At 30.1% G+C, this 18,297-nt stretch overlaps 3 protein-coding genes across 5 annotated transcripts; 1 reads left to right on the top strand and 2 right to left on the bottom strand.

The window, feature by feature from the left end:
* Positions 1-606: 606 nt before the first annotated feature.
* Bm9391 (Uncharacterized protein) lies at positions 607-11,601 on the top strand (the record flags this gene model as incomplete). Of its 3 annotated transcripts, XM_043082746.1 has the most annotated exons (20): positions 607-714; positions 1,145-1,254; positions 1,744-1,825; positions 1,930-1,966; positions 2,301-2,524; positions 5,174-5,340; positions 5,633-5,816; positions 6,000-6,109; positions 6,372-6,486; positions 6,961-7,047; positions 7,240-7,397; positions 7,794-7,908; positions 8,070-8,147; positions 8,404-8,576; positions 8,985-9,161; positions 9,474-9,603; positions 9,804-10,076; positions 10,524-10,691; positions 10,985-11,157; positions 11,451-11,601. In XM_043082746.1, 20 exons carry the CDS (start codon positions 607-609, stop codon positions 11,599-11,601), a joined length of 2,820 nt encoding a protein of 939 aa, XP_042938680.1. The 3 variants fall into 3 exon arrangements, with proteins under 3 accessions (XP_042938680.1, XP_042938681.1, XP_042938682.1); XM_043082747.1 differs by lacking the exons at positions 607-714; positions 1,145-1,254 and having other exon boundaries at positions 1,802-1,825; XM_043082748.1 differs by lacking the exons at positions 607-714; positions 1,145-1,254; positions 1,744-1,825; ... (11 more) ...; positions 8,985-9,161; positions 9,474-9,603 and having other exon boundaries at positions 9,918-10,076.
* On the bottom strand, positions 3,593-4,081 carry Bm9390 (Bm-DAP-1 protein, identical; the record flags this gene model as incomplete). Its single annotated transcript, XM_001897106.1, has 2 exons — positions 3,593-3,706; positions 3,860-4,081. 2 exons carry the CDS (start codon positions 4,079-4,081, stop codon positions 3,593-3,595), a joined length of 336 nt encoding a protein of 111 aa, XP_001897141.1.
* A 307-nt stretch (positions 11,602-11,908) lies between the features above and the next one.
* On the bottom strand, positions 11,909-14,199 carry Bma-psf-2 (putative DNA replication complex GINS protein PSF2, putative; the record flags this gene model as incomplete). Its single annotated transcript, XM_001897107.1, has 5 exons — positions 11,909-12,070; positions 12,568-12,645; positions 13,511-13,660; positions 13,835-13,969; positions 14,149-14,199. 5 exons carry the CDS (start codon positions 14,197-14,199, stop codon positions 11,909-11,911), a joined length of 576 nt encoding a protein of 191 aa, XP_001897142.1.
* Positions 14,200-18,297: the final 4,098 nt, after the last annotated feature.

Below are 18,297 nucleotides of genomic sequence, written 5' to 3'. Positions count from 1 at the left end.
TATTGTCACTTTAATGTGATGTTATTCTTGTTTATAATTTTTGAAGAGTTTTGAAGAGTTTGTTTATAATTTTTGAAGAAACTATTTTGTTTAAAATTCATAATATGTCTTATAAGCGTCGTTTTTGTTTCTTAACGCCTTTGTTTATTTCTCCTGTCACATTTTTAGTTATCAAAAAACTTTGGCCTTTGGCATTTTTGATTTAGATATTGAAACATACAATAGAATGTTATTTTGCCCACGTCACGAAAGTGCACTTAATTTGACAATCACTAGGAGTGCACTCCTACACATACTGTCCTGCATTCTTCTCGCGATCAGCTACTGCACTTCATTCACTTCTTTATATAACACTATTAGCCTAGTGCTATGTTACACTACTATCATATTCATACATTGCAGGAAATTTTGATATCTTTCCCTTCTTCTCTCTCAACTCCATGCTTGCATTCATGTTCTTCTCGTTTTGTAATTTTTTTTACTCTCGTCAATGAGCGTACTTCAACACGAACGTTTATTTGACGTTTTCGACATTGCACACGTCCTTTTGGATTGTATCATATTTAAAAAATCATAATATTAACCACTTGCAGGGTATATGTGCTAATGGCATCGAAGCCGAAACGACGAAGGACGGAAGAGCTAGATGGGACAGAGACGATACTTTTGGGAAATGATCTGAAACAAATTAAGAATATCCTACTGAATTTGAAGGTGGCTCACATTTTTGTTTGCTTCCTTCATATTGGGAATCAATCATCCAAATAATTACTAGTAAATTAAATGAATAACCTAGCAATCATCTATGCTCGAATAGATCTTCGAGCTAAATCGAATTCTTTGATTAATCAATGATGAGTTAGGTCATTGTAGAAAATCAGTGAAATAATTTGGCTTTTCTAACATTATTTTTAAGATTAATTCGAATTCTAGGTTTTAATTGATTTCCTCGGTACTGTGATAAATATTATTGCAGAAAGCATTATATCATTATAAGACATTATATCATGTTTAGACTGATATATTTACTTGTCACACATCATGTAATATTTTGTCTATTATAGTTGATGGAATTGAGGAGATATAGTTAAGTCAATATTTCAAAAGTAAGACGTGTATTAATACAAATTATATAAATATTTAGGAAATAAAAAAGGTTGATGCATTGAAATTAAAAGCAAAAAAATTTCCACGAATCGGGGTTACACTGATGACTGTCCTATGGAAATGTTCCTTGCAAAATTTTGATGATGAGTAAGTTTTTTTTTTTGTGCAAGCTGCCAAAAAGAACAGTATCAAGAAGCACAAGTTGGAACAAAGGGAAGAAGAATATTATAATGTAATCACTTCAAAGAACTAATATTATGGTTATGATTTTTATAATTTCGTTGGAATAAATAACAAAAAAAAAGCGATATTTATAATGCAAATTTAGTTCTTGAATGTTTCAGAGTTTTTTTTTTTTTTTTTTACTTCAGTTCTTATGTTCATGTTTGATTCCATCAGTAATAACAGAAAAAAGTATTTATTGTCTTGCATGGGTGCTTTGAAATGTCGATTAAGGTATGAGGAAAACTGATACTATTGGTAGAATTAAGCATTCTGGAATTTATTTTCATTAGGTCAGATACATTTCTTATTAAGCTTGCTACTTATAAACATAGTGTTAATGAAAGTGTTAGTGTTCAGTGCGTAGTACTTTGCATGGTGTTAATATACTAATGAAAGTTCTTTCATTTGCAGGCCGCAATGGTTACAGATTCTAAATGATGTTTTGTGTGTTTTGACAAATATCTATGAGATGGTGCCTTCTTTATGCTCGGAGGTTGGTTTTTATTACTTATGTGAATTTCATGAGCTTGATCAATTTTTTTCAAATTTAAGCCCCTTGTGATTCAAAACTAACTTTCTATTACTGAGACATTGCAGCTAGCTGAACCACCCGGGAACTTTGCGAATATTGCAGGTATATTTGAATCTTAGTTTATTTGATTAATCATTACTTAAATTTGAAGTGCTTTAGTTTGTCATATTCCCGATGTTGTGGTAAAATGACGCATATCTTCTGAAATGGAAAAAATCCCAGACATGTTTGCAAGCTTGAAGTTGTTGGTTTTACCGGGCTGTCTGTTTAGAGTTAACGTTTGTTCCAGATATAGATAAATATAACGGTTACTGGAAAATACTGGTGGAAAATTAAGAGAAACAAGTATATAAAAATGCTAATCATACAAAATGTGTAATGTCTTCTAAGTTCATTCGCAGATTTCGATTAATTTCGCGAAATTTCAAAAATTTAGTTCGTTTGCTGGAAAGTGGTCCGAAAGTACCAATGGAGACAAAATGCGAAGTATTTCGTTTGATATGTAATGTTGCAACAGATCAACGATGTATGGAATTAATTGCCGAAAATACCCATCTGGTGGATCGTATAGCAATGGCGATTGATCATGAAGTAAATGAAGTGGCGAAATTGGCTCTCAAAGCAGCAAACTTTTTAGCAGTTAACAAAAGTGGTATCAAAGTAAGTTCATTATTTTCCAAAATCAGCTACAGATGAATCGCGTTTTATTTCTAACTGAAGTGATACATCACAGCATGAGTGAGGGATTGATTAAGATATCAATTTGTCGGTCGATCATATCTTCAAAAAAAGAAGTCACTGGCGTATTTTTGAAAGCTAGCGTATTTTTAGAAAAGTTAGGAGCATGATATGAATATGTTTCCTTAGATTGACATGTAGTGCTTCAATCCATAACATTTGTAATTCATTCATTTTCTATGAATTTGAGAAGCAAGACCACCACTTTCTGACGAAATTTGTGATCTGAAGATTTAAGATCGATGAGTACTGTAAAGTGTAGTTCTTCCTTTTCCACAGTATGTGTGGACTGGTAAGTACGAATATCGTTTCTGCTATCAGTGGTTAAGTATTTTTGAAACGATCTATAAAGGAAAACATTAATTAAAAAGCCTTTAGTGATCTGGAACTTCCGCCATAATGTACTAATTACCGAAATGGGCTTGGACTTGGTGACTAGTCTTAACATGTGAAAAATAAATAAGATTTTTGAAAGATATTTATTTTCTGATTAATATATTGAAGCGAACCAGCACAAATGGGGATATCTGTAAAATGAAAGGTAAAATACTAATCAAATTTACAAGAAAAATATTTCTTAAAAAGAAACTCTTTAAAGGAGCTTACAATTAAAATCAAATATGTACATTTATAAAAAAAGGAAATGGAATGAAAAGAAGGTCAAATCATCTTATCATTTAGCATCATCACTAACCAGTTCTTAATCATGGTTGCAGGAAATATGTCTAATTTTCGGGTAAATACATCACCATCCTTTTTTCATGTATTATTTCTACTTCTCTTGTTGTCATGTTATAAATCCTTACATACCAGTATTATTCAATACAATAGCTTAAAGCAGTTCTTTGATCCCACTTTTAACTTCTGTAATGTAATAAATCCTCACATGTCTTATGCTTTCATCAATGTGGAATGTGGTGTAGTGGAAATAAGATAGTGTTAGATAGTCAAAATAAATGTTAAATCTTTAGAGTACATGCTGTAATTTCCTTATTGTTTGATAGGTTGAAATAGAATTATATTCGGTTTTGTTGACTTGTGAAGCTGTGGTATCTGCTTATCATGATAAGCGCGAATTGCTTCTTCTGGATAATCCTTATTTGTCTGGAAAATTATGTTAATTCGGGAAGCGTTATTGTTTGCACAATAATAAATGCTAAACTTATGATAGGGACAATAAATAATCCATTGATGAGGTAAATTGTTATGTACGAAGAAATCTTCAAATATAAAGAAAACGACTAAACTTACTACTACCTTTGCAACTAGGCCGCTATGTGCGAGTACATTTTTTGACTGTTCTTCTGATTCATTGCCGTAATCCTCTTGTGATGAATCTTGTCCTTCCAATTTCTTCTCTTGATTTCTCTCAGATTCCGAACTAAGTCGCGCTTTTCGAGTTCTTCGTACACCACCAGCGATTTTTTCGGCTGGTGCATGACCACCTTTTAACACACCACACTGCTTGCTTTCAGTCATTCAACTAAATGAACTCTAGAAATCACTATGCAAAAAATAAGTAATAATTATAGAGGAATGAAAGTGATTTACTTAATATTTAATGACGAGTTAACACTATTTTATACGTGTAACAAAGTATTTTAATATAAATGTAATATTGTTTAAGTTTGTAAGCGAGAAATTATTTGTTCCTTCAGAAGCAAAAAGTTTACTGACATATTTAGACTTACCAATCTAACACCATATGTTCCTCTCCAATTTTATTTGATTCTTTAATAACTTAGATTTCTACTGTCTGCTTAGTTAACTTAGATTTCTACTATCTGCCACTTATTCTTTGCTAAAAATGCCGTATATATATTTGTCTCAGATAAATATATATTTTAATTGGCTTGCATTTAAGACGTAAAATTTAAGTTTTAGTTTAGAATCTAAATTTAAATATAAATTCCAGTTATCAAACTCTAAGCATATATCTCCAAGCTCCCCAAATGCAAAATATTTCCCCACGGAAGAAAGCAGCACACGACGCGAACTGCTGACGATTTGCGCGACGCACTTTACTAAAGAGGCATGGCGTTCAATGCTTCAGCATGGGACGGAGTGCAAATGAATGTCTTAACTATTCAAAAATAGCATATTTCAGTTGGCAGAAAAAGGGAAAGGAATTTGTTAATTTGGCATAAAATAAGTGAATTATTATTGCTCAAATTTTTAACGAAAGGCAAGCTAAGCATGACCTGTTTATATATGGTTTACAATGCCACAAATGATTGAAAAAATAATGTTATCGTCATGACAAAGCAGAAATTACACTTTCTAACAATGAAAGCCATTCTCTGATGATCAGCACTGTAGATTTAAAACTTTGTCAACCTATTTTCGTATTCATTACGTTGTGAGATTATTTTTAACAATGAAAAAATTCCCTTTTTTTCTTGTGCCAAAACTACAACAAAATATGCAAAAGTAGGACAAATGTTGAAGGAAATTAAAATTGTTATAACTAAATTTGGTGTTACTATCATTATGTTATTCCATAATTCATTTCAGCTAATTTATTTAGGGTTCTAAAGATTTGAAAAATACCAAAAATATGTCGTCTTTTAGCGTTTGTTATTGTCAAATGTTGGTCTCTACCTGGGTAATTTATTATATCGAACGAAAGAAATGGCAGAGGCGTTTGGACGTGAAATACAACAAACTATCTTGCAATTAATTTGTCGTTTTGTCCGATATAAAGGTACGAAACGAATTGGACGACAACTGGCAGGGAGGTTAGAACTATAATAAAACCTCGGATTTTTTTATTTTAGGTAATAGAGTACCGGATTAATTAATCTGTTGGATGGTAGCTTTTTGTAGTATGTAAATTAATTAAAAGGATATTTCATATATGCTTCCTGATCAGATCCTTGTCCTTGTCCAAATAAAGTTTGTATTTCGTAATCAGAAAAATTAAAGTTGCAACATCATAATAGGCTGTTGGTGAAAAAGGGTATATTTTTTACTTATATTATGATAATCGAAATGAATGGAAAGGTTCTTTTTTTTCATTCTAATTTTCAGTAATGGTGTTGGTGTTTTGCTGGATTGTTTCCTGGAAGGCCAATGCGAAAGCTATATCGTGGAAATGTGTAATGCGTCATTTGAACTTCGCGAGCAGTTCGAAACACCGGGTTGTATAACGAAAATTGTTGAGACACATCCACGTCCCGAATATATGTTAAAAATGCTTCTATGCTTTGCACAGGTGTAGTTAACAGAATTAGTGTAAGAAAAAAATATTTGATGGAATGAAGAGAAAATGAACTTGAGATTTTTTTCGGGACAGAGAGCGTTAAAAAGAAGGAGGAGGATGAAGTTGGTACGTAGAGAAGGAGATACATTTTCGAATAAAAACATAAGAAATAGATTTGATTTTGGATGAGTTAAGGATGCTTGGGGACGAGCAGCACTTCGTGGACACGGTGCCTTAGATATACTTATTGATGGACTCGAAAAAGCTGATTCTGTACATCAGATACTAATCGTCAATACGCTTCGGTGTGTGCATACTTCTCCGTTAAATTTTACATTATCGGAAAACTTGTCATTTAATAATCATTTAATACTGAAGAGAGAAAGATAGAATGAAGCAGAAAATTAGTGTGAAGGGAGGAAAGTTATGAAAGAATGTAAGCATCCAGAAAGGAAAAAAAAGAAGGAAGGTAACATTTTATCATTTCTAAACCAAGAAGCTTTTTGATAATATTACTGCGGATTTGTATATTTTCCATTTTTTTTTTCGGATATATCCATTTTTTAGATACTTTGTTCATGATGGAAGTGGACTAAGCTACCTGACATTTTCCACCAAATTCCTGGATGTTGTTGTGGATCACATCAATCTTTACTTGAACAAAAATAAACGTATCTGTAGTGTAAGTATCCAGTACTTGTTTCGGCTTATCTTAAACTGTAGTTTGTCTTGCTAATACTTAATTATACTGTACATCCGTTGTCCATTCACGCATGTGTTGCGATCTGTCACACATTAGTTTAGTATATCACATAACATGATGCTTAAATTTTCAGTTCTAGATACCTTTTTCATATTCATAAACGCGCAAGCTGGGAAATTATAAAGCTAGAAAATTCTTACCTTTGCTCGATTATATAAAACTTTTTCCTCTTTTTATTTAATTTAAAAAATTTTTAAAATAGATGTATTTTGTTATCATTTACAATTTTGATGAATTTTAATTAGTGTCGCATCGCTTCAAACCATCCTGTTATTTTAAATTTGATCGAATTGCAATATTATTTTTATGAAACGAAACATATTCATTTTTTTCCTTTTCTCATCCTTAATAGATATAAACTTTTCACAATATATTTGATAAAAAAGATTTTAGATGATGCTAAATCGAGCTATCAGTGAATGTTCAATCCACAACAAAATAGGACATCGTAAAACAGAGTGTTTATGTTGCAAAATGATGGTATGCACATTTTAGAGTTAAATGCCATTTCAAAAATGATTTCATTTTTATGGGCAGCTAAAGGAGCTAATTTTATGTTGAGAATAATACGAAGACTTACACTGGTTAGGTATAAAAACTTTTCTTTAAATTTAAAAGACTTGAAAATGACCAGACAATATCAATCTGTTTCGAAAGAGAAATCATTTTTAGTTAATGCCATTTCACTCAACCAATTTTGATATGCTCAATCATGCTGTGGACTCTGATGCATTCTCGTCTGGAAAATTGGTCGAATTTTCTTGGAGTCCATCGCAGTCACCACCACCTGGGATGCGATCACCGCAGATGTCACCAAAAAGAGTGCCACTGTTTGAGTTCTCTCTTTTTATTTTATTATGCATGGAGTCTAGCTATAAAAAAGCCAAATTCCCTAAAAGAAAGAACTGGGAGAGGGCGTAGCAGCATCACTGATCGTAGCAAACAATAAGGTCGCATATCTAATATATGTCCACTTTCCCTCCCATGATTTGTTGTGATAGTACAAAGATTTTGTTAAAATTAGATATTGTAGATAAGCATAATCAATCATTCTTAACGTGAGACTTTTGTTTCCATACATAAGGATGCAATTCACTTATCCAATTTAGAAAATTTAATACTAAATTGTAGTCAGTTTATGTTATTAATTACCGAAATGCCTACCAAATCATTTCAAGTTAAAATTTTCGAGTATCAAATTTCACGCTACATAGTGAGAGTTGTAGTTCACCGACATCGTTGATGGATGAATACATCGAATGCATGGAACGTCCAACATCAACAAATAATCATATCAATTATTTGAGTCGTGCTTCACATACACCTCACAAGAATACGGAGGTAGGTACCATTTATGAATTTAACAAAATTCCTTATTAACATTTCTATGATTATGTCAGTAATAACAGCCATTTGGGTTTAATGTTATCTGGAATTGATATGTTTGTATGTCACACAAATATTAAATTTATATTAATTGTATACTATATAAACTATTTTAGCTGGTAGTTGGTGAATTGTATATTTTGGCTTGGTTATCACACAGTGAGTCTAATATGAGACGAATGATTACATCAAAAGTAACTTTTCATACTATTCATATATCAAAAAGATAAGCCTAAAGTTTTTTTTTTTTTGAGAAATAGGTACGATTAGCCATATACTTTAAGTGTGTGAAATAAAGAAATAAGAATTGGAAGTCCCCTAAAAAAATAGTTGTAGCAAGCAAAATGTAGATAAGACAAGACTATTGTTGCTATAACATAGCCTTAAATATATATTTAATTTCTACAAGACTGCAAAGTGTCATAATGTGATATGTTCCTTTTTTCTCAGATTGTCAGTACTTTGCTACACTACATTTCTGAAGCACCATCGATGGTTTCCAAAGCACCACGTACGATACGACGAATTTTTCGTCATCGTTTAGCAGTGGAGAATTTATCTCGTTTAGAGTTGCATACTCTTGTCATCCATATCCTGCTGACACGGAAATGCGAAGTTGGAAAGTATGCTTCTCAGCTCTATTATTTCGTTGTTGCGTTGCAAATATATGTTAATCTACTTATATAACGTGATAGACAGTACGGTCTTATTCACTATTAATTTACATGGTTATTAGTTCACAGTATTATACTTCATTAAATTTCGATTTCAAATCATTTTAGCATGCGTTGCTTGGTCTTTTTATTTTTATATCGTTTTTTGATAAAATATATACCATGCTTGACTCTTCCATTTTTTGGACTATAATTTTTTATTTTGTTGCCAACGAAATTTTTTATTGGAAATCAACTTTTTTATAACAGCTATCATTAATTATATTTCATCCAGGAGTAGCAGATTGACACTGTGCCAATAAGAAGCATAGTTTGATTGTTTTTCCACTTTATGCCTCGATTTATCTAAATTTTCAGGCGAATTTCGCAATGTTCAGAATGTGCAATAAGAAGCGATTTTGGTAACGCTTTATTGGAAGAATTTTCTTCTCATATTGATGCACCGTTTGGATTAGAAGTACTTAAAAATATATATAAATCAAGCGATGAAATTGAACAAATGAAGGCCTGTATTGCAACGTTACATCTCGTTAGGTATCTTTTTATTGTATTCTTATATTATGGGGTAGAGATCTGAAATAGTTGTGTTGCAAAGAAATTAAGATGAAGAAACTCAATTCATTTTTTATATCAAATCTGAAATTGACATCATGTCAATACGTAATGCTCAGTTCCTCTCCGTTCTGCTAATTTCCAATGCCTATAACATAAAATTTACTCTTACAAGTAAAACGCTTAATTGAATTTATATTTAAGTAAAAGTTTAATTGAATTTACATTGAACTAAAATTGTAAAAGGAGAGTTTTTCTTCAAATCGATATGCGTGATTTTCAAGCATTTTTCAGAAGAGTCGATAACTGGAAGCGGATGCTTGCAACCCATAACCCGGTTGAACGTCTATTGGCAAAATTACGTGAAATATTGGTTGATAGCAGTTATGAAGAAAACTGGCGTATAACAACGTACTGTGAAGGGGTGTGCCTTTCTTTTTCAAGTTCTTCACTCAAAAATATATAACACCTATAAGAGCAGATGAATAAAGAACACAAAATGTTTTTAGAGCAGAGACAAAAGTTATGCATGGTTCCAAAATTTTTTCTCTGTTTAATCCCTCAGTGATTTTGGCTGATTGCTTATGCATTAATTAACATCTGGAGGAAGTTTAATTTTTTCAGCCAACGTTAGTTCGTCAAATTTTGGTTGCGTTATCATTTTTGATTCCATCAGATGTACTGTCGACTTCTTTACATGCTATCTGGAGTGATATCTCGGTCTACATCAGTAGGGATATGCCACTTAATAAATGTATTGTGAAGGAAGCAATTTTGCTATCAAGAAAGGCCATACCGACAACATTTAGTTTACCGGAATTCATCAAATTTAAATGTGGTAAAATAATGGAAGTTGTTCCCAAGAAATGTTTATGTGAAGGAAGTGAATATTTTCGGGTATTTTTTTTTTACGATTTTATCATAGTTCAATTTCATCACTCTCCTAATTGCATATAATGTGCAGATTTATCAGGAAATCTAAAATGTATTGAATTTTTAGAACACTAATCACTTTTAACTTAGGGAAACGCCACGAAAATGAGATACTATGCCGAACTAATTGGGTATTGTGTTTGATAACTTAATATAGTTGAATATTTTTCAGCTGAATTTTTTTAAATACATGCCAACTGTAAATACAAAATATAAACACTGATTATTAAAATAATCACATTGTAATTCCTTCTGCAATTCTTGGGAAGAGATGATAATTATAGCTTCGCCTGAGAATTGCTTATTTCTCGATCAGCGACACGTTATAAGAATGACAAATACTAACTCTCAAAATATTATATGTGAATTATTTTTTCTTTGGGAAGTTAATCTTTAAAAATTAATTTTCAGGGTATGTTTGGAAGTGGATTTTCAGAGCAATTCCGGGATACATTTAATTTTGATGAAGAGGAAGAACAATGCTCTTTTCGCTTATTTTCTATTTTCTTGCATTATTTAAGTGGCTGTGGCAAATCATGCGTGAAAATAACTGAAAATGATATACCAGCTTTGCTAAAGGTGACCGATTCTTATTTATTCCAAATTATATGGCCATCGCAACATACTGCTTTGATCTCATGAACTACTAGATTTAACTGTTGGAGACACGAACTATTTTGGTCAGATCCACTCTTAACTGTATTAAGTATGCATCCATGCTGTTACTAGAAAGTATATTATAGAACCCAAATAGTACCATATATAACATTTGCGCACTTCAGAAATTCCCTTAGACTTAATATATGTCGGAATTCAGAGGGACGTAAAATTTCTTCCTGTAAACAGATGACTGTAAATGGAAAATTTTACAGCTGTCGGACCGTTACCTCTGCACTGGGATAAGCTCCAAGTTACTAGCTTACGAAAGTCCGCTCAGAAATTTGATCAGCGGTGAAACACTGCCGAATTATCTGGAAGTTATGCTTTCTACTGGAAGTGATACATGTAACGTGTTGAGGGATGCCTGTATAAGCTGCCTGCTCAGGTCTTTTTTTTTGATTATGCCAAAGAAGAACATTGCTGGGTATAAAATAATTGTTCTGAATTATGCTAATCGCATTATCTGGATATACCTCTCATCTATGAATGAAAATTTGCTATGATTCGTTGAGATTTTTTTTTGTTACCTTCATATCTTAGGTTATAACAGAATGAAGTAACATATGCGAAGAATGAAGTAACTCTTTATAAGTTATTTGGTAATGTATCACTAGCTATGGGTAAAACTTTTAAGTCTCTAGGAAGCTGTATTACGAGTGACTGGTCTTTCTATTTCAGTGATTGTACAGAGGAACAAATGTTTACGGCTTTAAAGATAGTGGCTGGTAATCCTGTTGCAGTGGACGCATTAATGGAAATATTGCAGACATTTTTATTGGCATACTGTCGAAGGAGGAAAATTAAGTATGAAGAGGCAAAAGCAACTTAGATGTTGCATTCGACAAGTGCAAATATTTTCGAGTCAAGTTGGGAAAGCACTTTTGGAATTAATAACCAACTATGTGAGGAAGATATGGATGTAATTATGGCTTTTAACGTAATGAAATAACAGTAACTTTATTTCGACGAACTGTTACTGTTTGAGAAATAAACATAAAAGGGGGAAGAAGTAGGAGCAAGAAAGGGATTCTTGAACAGGAAAATTCATATTTATCTTTAGGATATGATCCCTATGCAATGATCAAATAGAAAAACAATAAAATATAGGAGGAGTGCTTCAAGTGCTTCACATCTTTTCAAGCTATTACATATCTTTGATCACTGCTGTTTTGACTGGATAATTCATGAAACGACTTGTTAAGCGCTTCAATTTCACGACTGGCTGTAATTAGTGATCGTTTAATATACGCTACTTCCATCAAAGTAATATTGTCCATTCTTGCATGACATGATTCTACCTGTAATACGGTTATTACAGCAGACAATCAATAACTTATGAGAGGTGAAGAAGAGATCATAAAAAAGACACGAAAGGAGAGTGGGAAACTAAGGAATTAGTATAGGCAGCATTCATATACATTTGAATTATTACTGAATCATAGGTATTGTTCACGTGTTCATTAATGTCCATATTATATTTTTCTTCAATTGTCAACTATTCATGGTTAGTATAGCCGAGGAATTAATTACTCATTTACTCATATAATCGAGATATGCGAAACTAATTGTTATTGTAACTAATATTGTTGTGCAATTTAAAATGGAATGGTTCTAAAATCCAAAAATCTAAAAATGAAAGAGTTTCAATACAAAGCTTAGATTGATAAAAGCAGAAACTGGTACACAATCTTAACTTTTTTCAATCGACGCTACATGTGATGTTGCACTTTGGTAGGTATAGTTGAGACAATTTTGCATCATAATTTGTTCATCCTTTCAACTATAATGAATATACCTGTCCCAAAAATTTAGTCGATGAATTGTTGAGCTTTGCAGATCGCTTATCCCATAAATCTTGTACATAAACTCGTATCTGCAAAAAATGGTAATAGTGTAAGAAACTGCTGCTCACATTGCATGCATTTATGATTAAATAATTTAGCTTAAGCGAGAGCGAATAGCGAGTAGCTAGGATTTGTAAGGCAGAAGAGTAATATCTAATATTTTAAATGTATTCTTTAATTATGTGTGTACTGTACGATTGACTTGAGCTCTTAAATGCGTATGTAGTTGAGATATTTTAAGTAATTTAAGCGAATTTTGAAGTAAAGTTTGCAAAGTTTGTCTCATTTTAGGAGGCATTAAAAACCATTCATGCTGAGATAAGTTTTTCGTCCTTTGTTTCTCATCTTTTTTCATCACTTCCATTTCACCATTGTTCATATTTACCATATTTACCATTACCAATCAAAAATCTGTTTCATAATTTAAAAGGCATGAACCTTACTCACCGTTTCATGAATGAAATGTTTTTATATTAGAAAGGTAATATTTTTGTGTAAGAAAATAAGTTTTATTTTGATCTACCAGAAATGGAATATTTTGTTACAAGAGATTTCAGCAACAAGAAGACAAAAAAAAAAAAAAAAAAACGCTTAAGTGTTAAAAAGCAATTAAGAAGCCATAAAATTCAAATTGAGTTTCATGCGAGAGTAGTTGCTGCAGATTTGATTACTTTCTATTCACAAGAAAGGATAAAGTAGGCTTCCTACTATATATCAATAATGGAGTGATTTTTTCTATCCATAACGTTGGAGATCTCACTTCTTACTCATTTGGACTAAATAATATATCAGTGAAATTGAAGTGGTGGTCTTCGACAGGAATGTCTGGTCTTACATGAGGTGTTAAATTCCTAAAGGACCGTTTCACCCTCTGATTAAAATAAAACTCCAAACCATATCGCTATCCGGAAGATCTTCTTTGGCATATTGTACGAACATGTGAGCTATTTCCAAATAAAACCGTGGTACTTGTCCAAATGCATTAGTTCCACTTTCCGCTATTACAAGCTTTTTCAACTCCTCCACACATAACCATTGTGGTGGCTTCAAACGAAAAAAAAAAACAAAGGAAAATGTTTTAAAACAAAAATATCAGCAAAGATATAATTCTTCATAATAATATCACACTTTTCGCATAATACCACACTTTCTGAATTAATTACAATTGCTAATTATGATAAATTCCACTGTCATTAAAAAAAAAAAAAAAAAACCAACAATGATAGTGCATTTTCGCCTTTTCCTTAACGTAACTGCTATCCAGAGTGGTACCCAAATAGGCATACCAGCTTCAAATGGTCCAATATCACCACATATCAGATGCAATTCATCCAAATTAAACTGCGGATTTATCTGTGAAATGAAATTATTTTTTGCTAAACAAGTTGTTTTCGGTCATGTATAAACACGATTTGTTTTTCGTTAAATTTAATCTAACTTAACAAAACTTATTTTATATTTGAATTTCTTGAAGCAAGAAAGCTGTGGGTAGGATTAGCAAAAATTAAATTCCAAACACAGCAAAAATAAACCTGAATCCATTCATTACCGGCAATAAATTCACATTGTTCCGGCGTCATCATCACCTCACTCAGAACTTTTATTTCCCTTATTTTTTTTTTGCTGAAATACCTTAGAAATTAAGTAACTAATCCGTAACACCAATGAGATATAATTTTAAGTTATGCTGAGACAAAAGAAAAGAAACAAAACAATAAATCAAGCAAACAATAAATATCAATTAGATCTAATATAATTTACGATAAACAAACTTGTAGTAATAAGCTAATTCTTAATTTAATAATTTATATAGTCGTCTTTTTTTTTCAAATATTGCTCAAATAATTAACAACAAATAATTATTTTTTACAAATTACTAACATTCAATTATACTTTTTATAAAATTACCAGAAAAATTTGATGATATAAGTATACATATGAAGGTAATTAGTAATAAAAAGAATACAAATTATCAGATAATTAATTAAGGTAAATAATAATAAAAAGAATACAAATTATTAGATAATTAATTAAGATAAATAATAATAAAAAGAATACAAATTATCAAATAAACTGTAAAATTATACCAAAAAAAAACAATCCAACAATCAAATTTGTAAGCGTACAATAATCACATTTAAATGTTTAATTAATGCATTGAGCGCGTAAAGACGCTCGCATGGCTGTGACACAAATTGCCAATGACTTAAATAGCATCTCATATGCAAATAAACAATAAGTCTTCTCCAAATAAACAATAAGCTTCCTTTGTTGCTAAAATAATGAATTAATTATTTTTTATTTTTCTTTAAACTAATCAAAATTTAAAAATAAAGCAAAAAAAATTTTTTTTTGCATTTTATCATCATTGTGAACCAATTATTTCTTTATTTATTCATAATTTTTATATAAAAGAATGAAAATAATTTGAACATATAATAATACTTTATTATATGACAATTACTCGTAATTCTATCATTAATACTTTAAGTTATTGCTTTTTTTTCCATGTAATTGCTAAATTTCATCCTTAATAATTTAAAATTTTTACATTTCTAATTATTTTTAAACAATTTATAAATTACAAACAAGTAATAAGAAAACAAATAATATAAAAGTATTAAGAAATATTAAATTGATTCAGTAAAATTTTTAATTCAATCAAAAAATAATTCGAAAATATAAGATGTTTCCAATTCAAAAATAAAACCTTCCACTTTTTCATATCATCCAAACAATTACTTTAACAAAATATTCGAATGGTTATACCATTCATAAATTTGCAATCAAATTATTCGTTAATTAATAGTTTATCTTTTCAGGCCAAAATTTACCATTTTTCGTTTAATTAAGTAAGTTAACAAAATTATTGAGTTATTTAAGCTTTAAATAAAAAATTTTACATAATAAAATGTTTTTTCATTTTATCTTATTTAGTAATTGTATTGTTAGCGAAATAGTAATGCATTAATTCAAATTTTTATAACTGTCAGTTAGTTTTTAATTCGGAACAATCTTTTTTTCTTTTTTTTTAACTGAAAATATTTATCAGTGCTTGAAACGATTATTAACAACAATAATGTGTGTGTGTGTGTGTGTATATGTGTGTGTGTGTGTATGTGTGTATATGTGTGTGTGTGTGTGTATGTGTGTATATGTGTGTGTGTGTGTATGTGTGTGTATGTGTGTGTGTGTGTATGTGTGTATATGTGTGTGTGTGTGTATGTGTGTATATGTGTGTGTGTGTGTGTGTATGTGTGTATATGTGTGTGTAATCAAAATGTGTTAAAACATGACAGATAACAATGTATATGGGAAAAAGTTTGTTCTATTACTAATTAATTAATTAAAATTGTCAGTTAATGAATGAAATAAATGGTCTAAAATCAGTGCTAAAGAGATTGCAGTACGAATTGTACATCTGAATTTGAAATTATACATTTTGTGTTATAATATGAATTATTTATGTGAAATGAAATTGTAACACTTTTTTGCTTGATTAAATTTGAAGTGATAAGTATATGTGTTGTAGTTGTTATGTTCTTCTTTTGAAATATTTTTTAATCTAAAATTCTATCAAAATTAAGTAGGAATTGATTTTAGAAAAAAAGAAACATTTTTAAATGATTTATCTATTTTAACGCTAATTTTAAATTTTAATTGAAGATAACATTGTTGTAAACAAATACTATATGATCGTTCTCTTCTCATAAATCATTCAGATTTGTGACGTATTTAATTCAAAAGAAAATTTAATTTTAATTTTTTTTTTTGCTCGTTGCTCGTTTTTCAATTTTGCTACATTTATATCACAAGGATTAGTTTTATGAAACTTTGATATAAATTACAGAACTTGTTGAAATGTTAACTGAAAAAGTAAACAGATAAGGAAACTTCCAACTTTAATTACCATTACGGAAAAATGCTCATAATGGTTTAAAGTTTTCACAAATTAATAATGACAATAGCGCTCAAATACCTAATTTGACATCAATTTTTCCTCATTAACTTCGCCACCTTTAGCATTTTGCAATATTTACGAAGAAGAAAATTCTATGAGAAATGGTTGACAATTCAAATATTCAAATACATTCATAGTTACCATTTTTATTTCATATACTGTGAGTTGATTTCACAAAATATGCTGTGCAGTTTATAAACGGATGGATTTAATGCTTTTATATGTAAAATGGAATTTCTTTAATTTATCACATTTAAATTTAACTTCCTGTCGGAATATAATCTATCAGTACGATCGAAACAAAAGAAGAATCTTAAATTAAATTTTGCTAAAGAAAAAAAAGTGCAAATTAAATAGAGATAAGAATAGTGTTGAGTACCACCATGCTTCATTCAATTTCAATTTTGTTATCTTTAAAATATTCCAAACGGACTGATCATACCATCTATTTCACATTCTTTGATAGGAATTGTAAATTCTCTGATCTCAAACATCTAATGCAATTTTCACATTCCGAACAGACTATCTATTGTATTTTACTTACATTTTAATGAAATGTGATAAGCATAAAACTTATACAGACATTGTTGAAAATATCACCGAATTCTTGTAACAGGGATGAAAAGGATGAATCGAAAAGAAAGTATTTCAATAAGATAAAGAAAGCATAATATAATTCGATATCAATGCAATACAAATTTCAAAGCAAATTTTTAACTCAATAAATTTCATTTCAAATTATAATTGTGATGCTCAATAATCAATTCAAATACTATTTTCCTCATTGGAAGTGTTAAATTCGATTTTTTCTCCTAAATGAATTAGATATTTTCATTACAAAAAAAATTAGAAGAAGAAGAAAACAGCTCAACATTATGAAAATAGGTAAAAAAGAAATAATAAAACAATAAAGAGGTGAAATTTTATAATAAAATCATGAGATAAGTTAGTAGTAACAATTGAAAAGCGAAAAACTTGTTAAAGATAAAGACAACATGCAATACAGGAAACAACAAATTAACATTTAAAAAAGAATAAGAAGGAAAGACAATGGATACGTTAAAAATTTGAGAGTATAGTTCAAATGAGAATGAAATTTATTGTATTTATATTTCATGTATGAAAATAAGAATTAAATAGCAATATTACATTACATATTCCCAAAAGAGCTGCTAATTATTTTACTGATACACTAAAAGTATTAAAGCAATTAAACATTTACTCAGAATACTGAAAATGTTTAATACTGTGAAGAATTTTTAAAAGTAATCACATATACTCATTCATATTACCGGGAAATAAGCTGCACTTGCACAAATTTAACTTTTCTTCCTTAACTTACGATGAAAATATTACAAGTATAAATGTAAAAAAAAAAAAAAAAAAAAAAAAACTATAAATAATGAATCACAGTGTGTTGGGTAAAAGAAATTATTAATGAGTTTCACCAGATATAATAACTGATTAGATCCTTTAATAAAATATTCAATATACAAAATGAATGAGAAGATCATGCAAATGATCATCCTAATGTCAATAACTAATTAATCAATACAGTCTATATTGATTAGTTACAATCACTGATCATTTCTTGCGATTACAAAAGTTTTCTTGATATTACGTAGATAAGTGAGTCATTTATTTATAACTTAATACTTATTAGTGATTAAGAAGGTAGTACATTATTGATCCTTAGTGATAACATATCATAAACAATGAT

Source organism: Brugia malayi (assembly GCF_000002995.4).
Source record: "Brugia malayi strain FR3 genome assembly, contig: Bm_008, whole genome shotgun sequence".
NCBI classification, from domain to species: Eukaryota; Metazoa; Nematoda; class Chromadorea; order Rhabditida; family Onchocercidae; genus Brugia; species Brugia malayi.
Note: the sequence above shows the minus strand (reverse complement) of the source record. Positions and strands in the feature narration are given on the sequence as shown.